This window comes from Nestor notabilis, unplaced genomic scaffold, assembly GCF_000696875.1.
Source record: "Nestor notabilis isolate BGI_N333 unplaced genomic scaffold, ASM69687v1 scaffold19134, whole genome shotgun sequence".
Taxonomy (NCBI): domain Eukaryota; kingdom Metazoa; phylum Chordata; class Aves; order Psittaciformes; family Psittacidae; genus Nestor; species Nestor notabilis.
In genome coordinates, this window is record NW_009924489.1 from 3690 (window position 1) to 8926 (window position 5237).

At 40.1% G+C, this 5237-nt stretch overlaps 1 protein-coding gene across 1 annotated transcript; it reads left to right on the forward strand.

Annotated features, from left to right (window-relative positions):
- Positions 1–667: 667 nt before the first annotated feature.
- LOC104404249 (membrane transport protein XK-like) lies at positions 668–2165 on the forward strand (the record flags this gene model as incomplete). The annotated part of the gene is made up of 1 exon (XM_010012636.1): positions 668–2165. A coding segment is annotated over one exon (824 nt), but the record flags the coding sequence as incomplete, so codon positions are not given.
- Positions 2166–5237: the final 3072 nt, after the last annotated feature.

Here is a 5237-nt window from a genome sequence, read left to right on the forward strand (position 1 = left end):
TTTCTGGGTAGATGGGAGATGCTGAAAGTTGATCTGAACTTATAGACATTTTTAAAAGAAGTGTTGATTTTAAATGCATGATACAGGTAGGTGTATAGGAAAACACAGTGTAAACAGGTGAGCAGATCTCTACACAGGTGCAGATCTGTGTCTGCACAGGCAGAGAAAGTGCAGATGGTTCTGGGTTTAAATTGCTTTGGCTTTCAATTTTGAACTCCATCACAGAGCTTTTCATTTTAGACAGTTTGCTTCAACACAGAGCTTCACAAGCAATGAGGTATCTGCATGCCCAAATAACTCCAAAATTTCAGCTTCTGCTTACAGTTTTTCATCTATGCGGAGAGGGAGTAGCACCCCTCTGCCTTGTGGAATACTGTGGGAGTTTGAGAGCGGGTTGGATACTTTTATGACTGAGCTATACAATTACCAAGGACAGTGTATGTACAAACAGCCCTCATCAGGGGGAGGAGGAGAGATGCTTCTTACTGTTAAGTGCCTTTTTTCTTTCTAGCTACTTGGAAAAGTAACAAATGGAGACTGAAGTAGGAAGTAGGGTTAGAGTAAGAACCCAGAAGTGTATACAAGGAATGGGGGATTTTTGCTGTGAAAACAACTGTCTTTAACTTCTGCTAAGCTGAAGGTCCTGATCTGTCTTTTCTCTTTGTAGGTATTTTTATGGTCCTTTCTCTCCTGTCAATTGTGTATGGTGCCTTACGCTGCAACATCCTGGCTATTAAGATTAAGTATGACGATTATGATGTCAGCGTGAAACCAGCCGCCTACCTCTGCATATTCATGTGGAGAAGCTTTGAGATTGCAATACGGGTTACGGTGTTGGTCCTTTTCAGTTCAGTCCTTCAAATCTGGATTCTCCCTGTTGTGTTAGTGAATTTCTTTGGGTTTTTCTTCTACCCATGGATTCTCTTCTGGCAAAGCAAGTCCCCATTTCCCGAGAACATAGAGAAGGCATTGAGCAGGGTCGGCACTACCATTGTCTTGTGCCTTCTCACCTTCCTGTATGCTGGCATTAACATGTTCTGCTGGTCAGCAGTGCAGGTGAAGCTCAATGATCCTGACTTAATTAACAAATCCCAAAATTGGTACCGACTGACTGTGTATTACATGCTGCGATTCATCGAGAATGCATTCCTCCTGCTGATGTGGTACATCTATAAAACTGATATCTACCTGTATGTCTGTGCCCCACTGTTGGTCTTGCAGCTCCTGATAGGATACTGCATGGCTATCCTTTTCATGCTGGTATTCTACCAGTTCTGCCACCCATGCAAAAAGCTCTTCTCATCCAGCATTTCTGAAGGTTTGCTGTCCTGTTTCAAGTTCCTGTGCTTTATTTGCAAGCCTCCCAAATCCAGCATACTGATAGACAAGGCAGAGGTGAAATCTGCAAATTCTGACGAAGTACGGAGCAGTAGCAAGACAATAGATTCTCAAAAGGGGAATCCTCATCAAAGTGTTTCTTCCAATGCCTAATACATCTGGAAGCAAGTAGGTGCCTTGGGAAGATGGCAGATCACCTGCTGGGAACATTGTGTATCTTGGACATTGTGTCTTGTGGATGGGATTACTTTCTTTCAGGTGTAGTACTGCATGACAACTGACAAGCTTACCTTTGTGGAAAATGTAGTGTATGAGTATGTGTATCTATGTGTGTTTGTGTACTGAGAGCAATCTTTGTTTGGAGAACTCTACTTCAGAGTTTTTTGGAAATAGGTTTATTATCACATGCTTATTTTGCAGTCATAGAAGACAACCTTCAAGAACTGGCCTGATGCTCATCTTACTCAGGAAATGTGAGGATGGAAGGAAATGCATTTTATTTCAGATAGGATACCATTATGGCATGCCACCCTAGCATGGAAACAGAGCATAGACCTTGACTATATACTGACTGTAGCTGTGGTCTGCTTTGATCAAATTGCAGGCTTTTACACTCTAATCAGTGTAATAAGATAATACTTCTCTCTGAGGTATAAGAATCGGACTTCTACAATGCACTGTAGTCTAGGTTGCCAAGAAACAGCCCATTAGCCAGCACTAATACTGAAATGTGACTGTTACTGAGAATGGACAGAGGGGTTATTGGCTTTGCACTGTTTCACCCTTCACATTTGCTGCTTGTTAGTAAGGGGATTAAATTTAGCACATTAATTGGAATGTTCTAGAATAGCTAATTTCTCTGACATTTTCATTTGTCTCATACTTTGTTTGTGATCAGCTGGTATTAGGGTGGTGTTCACTTTATATAACTCTAAATACCTGGAAGCTGGGCAGATAGTGTGAACTAGTCGTGTGAATGCACATCTCCAGGGAGTGAGTGATTCAATCCATCTTAAAATGTCCTCTTAAGGCAAGTGATACGAATCATTCTCTGGAGACCTATTATTCAGTGTTAACCAGATGCCTTGACAATTAGTTTTGACTATCCATCTCCTTTTTAGATGGCTGAAGTTAAGAGATAAGCACTGCCCTGATTGTCAGGGGGTTGGTAGTACACCTAGCAGGCAACTCAGTGACTTCTTTACCTCAGAAGTATCACAGGCTTGAAATCTGAAAGAGGAAATGGAAGTTGACTTCTATGCCCTGTATCATCATGCATAAGAGTGTTTCTGTATTTTGCAAGTTGCTCAGAAAGCTTTAGCATATGGACACCCAAAAGTTTAGTGGAAATACACAAAACCAATTTTATTTTCAAAAATTGAGTGAAACCTTTTTGCACTTTGTTTAGCACCTTGCATTTCTTTTGAATATTACTCATTATAGGTGCTACTGGAAACAATTTATGACCAAAAGCATCAACTAGTGTCCTAAGCTTAGCCTCCATCCTATCATCATGGAGGATCATGGAGGTTCTTCAGTTGGGATGACCTCAGTGTCATTGTATTAGATGTGTCTAAAGTTCAGGTCTGAGATAATTTATCATGAAATATGTCACATGCAGTGCTGCAAAGAACTAAGATTTTTTTTTTTTTTTCCTTTACTGCACGGTAAATGAATGTCTTCATACTTCAGTTTTAAAATGGAGTTATGTTTTTTTATTTTGCTTAATATTTGTCTCTGTGTGGTATGTGTATGTAGTTCTCATTAAATTATTGGGGTGGTGGCAATGGGAATTTTTGGCCTGGGCTTGCCATGGGAATGTACCTCATGGGTCTGGGGAAAACACCTAAACACTTCAGTTCTAATTTCTCTCTCCGAGGAGCATTGAATAGTGAAGTGATGCTTTGAAGACACTACAGTATTTCTCTGCACTTCTGTGTGTAAATGTACAGTGTAATATTTCTCTGTACCTTTTTAGATGTAGAAGAACATTTCAGCTTTGTTGGGTTTTGTTTTATTCTATTTTTTTCACAGTAGTGAGTTAAAGGAGCAAGTGAGAACGTAACCTCCTTGCTTCTAAACCTGCAGAGTTCAGCACATGGGGACACATTTTCAGGTGTTCTTAGCTAAAACTGAGAATCTGACTTTATAGTTGGGTACTCATCAATAATCAGGGAATTATGGCTGTTGCCTATCTACAGATGTACCTTGGTCTGAAGCATTAGTCTTTGGAGAGAAAAGAATAAAAAAGTGGTTTCATATGTAGAAGTACTTCACATCTAAAGAGAGAGCTCTCAAATCCTTAAAGCAGATACTGTAAGTGACGGTGCAGTTGTGATTTTGCCATTTAGAAACAGTGGAAGCTTCACAAACCTCAGCTGGTAAAGTGTTTGTGCTATGGCGAAGTCAGCAGTAGGAGAGCTACACAGCCAGGAGTCCAGTGTGGTTACATTTTGAGTACCATTTACCTTCACATACCAATGAAGAAGACTACTGTATATGCATATTTTTAGAAAGTGTGCCATATTACTTCCTATTTTTATACCAATCTCCTGAAGTGCATGCATAGGGAACTGAATATTTAAATCACTGTTATGAGAGGGAAAATTAAAAAAGATACTTGTATGAGTTACATTGCTGTCGCGTGGTTTTGCTTTAGTTGTGCAGACTAACCAAAAAGAGTTTAAACACTCCATCAACATGAGGGCCGTTGCTTTTGCAGTGCCTCATGTCACCACAGCATGGAGTGCCGGTTAACTAACAGGGTTGCTTCTCTATCTGTGTTTTGATCTAGCTGTGCTGCCATTGCTGATATAAAGAAGGTATGACAGGGAGCCATAGAAACAAAGATACTCTGTTAAGACCTTTGTTTTAAAGGACAAGCTTGTTTTTCTAAAGCGTGCTGTAGTGTTAGGAGAAGCAGTTTTTTCTCAGATTAATGACAGTCTAGGCAGTATTGTTACCTGCACACCCAGTGTCTGCACTGAGGGTAGTATTAGCTACAAAGGATGTATGTGTATGAATGAGCGATGTCTTGCTGCAGGTTGACTGTGGTTTTACTCTCCTCTATGAATGTTAGAGGTATATGGTTTGAATGGAAGAGTATAAGGCTACTGTTAAAAACTGTACTCACTTGAATAGTCCTCAGTTACACAAGGGATTGTGTATAAGAGTATGCAAGATCTGATACATAGGTTTTCTTTTATACTTGTAAACCAACACAAATTAAAATGCTGAAACACTCCCTTAAGTTGTGCTGGTATCAGTTCTTAGCCTGCTTAGTCTTCAGAAATCCAAGGTGAAGGTGATATAGCACTCTGGCATCTGTTACCATGCAGCAGACGCAATCTTTCCAAGCCGACCTCACAGAAGAATAATGTGTGATTAATTTGGGAGTTCCTTACCTTTGCCCAGCAGTGCTTCCAATGCTGTTTAGCTGGTTGGGGTCTCAGCGGAAAATTCTGTAGGAGGCAGGCAGTTTAAGAGATGAGTATTATACCGAACAAAATCAGTATGGGTTATTTATTGTCAGGATGAGAATGTTTAGTTGGTTTACACTGAAAATCAGAAAGAGATCATTACCTTCTGTTTTCAACATGGTTTCTTAAAGAAAAGCTTATGTGACCACACTGTTTCTCTGTCAACCCTATTCTCCCCAGTACATATCAAACTAGCTGGACACATTGTCACTAAATTTTTTATGAGGGCAGATATCTGTGGAAATAAAGCAGTTTGATACAAGCTTTGGGAAGACTATCAGCTTCCAGGAAGAAAAATGGGAATTGATAAAATGATCCTCCTGATAAGAAAAGTTTCAGCATGACCTCGCTGACCACTTAGCAAGCCAAGCAATTGACATGCTTTAGGTGTTATAAACCTGCTTATCACTCAGTGATCCA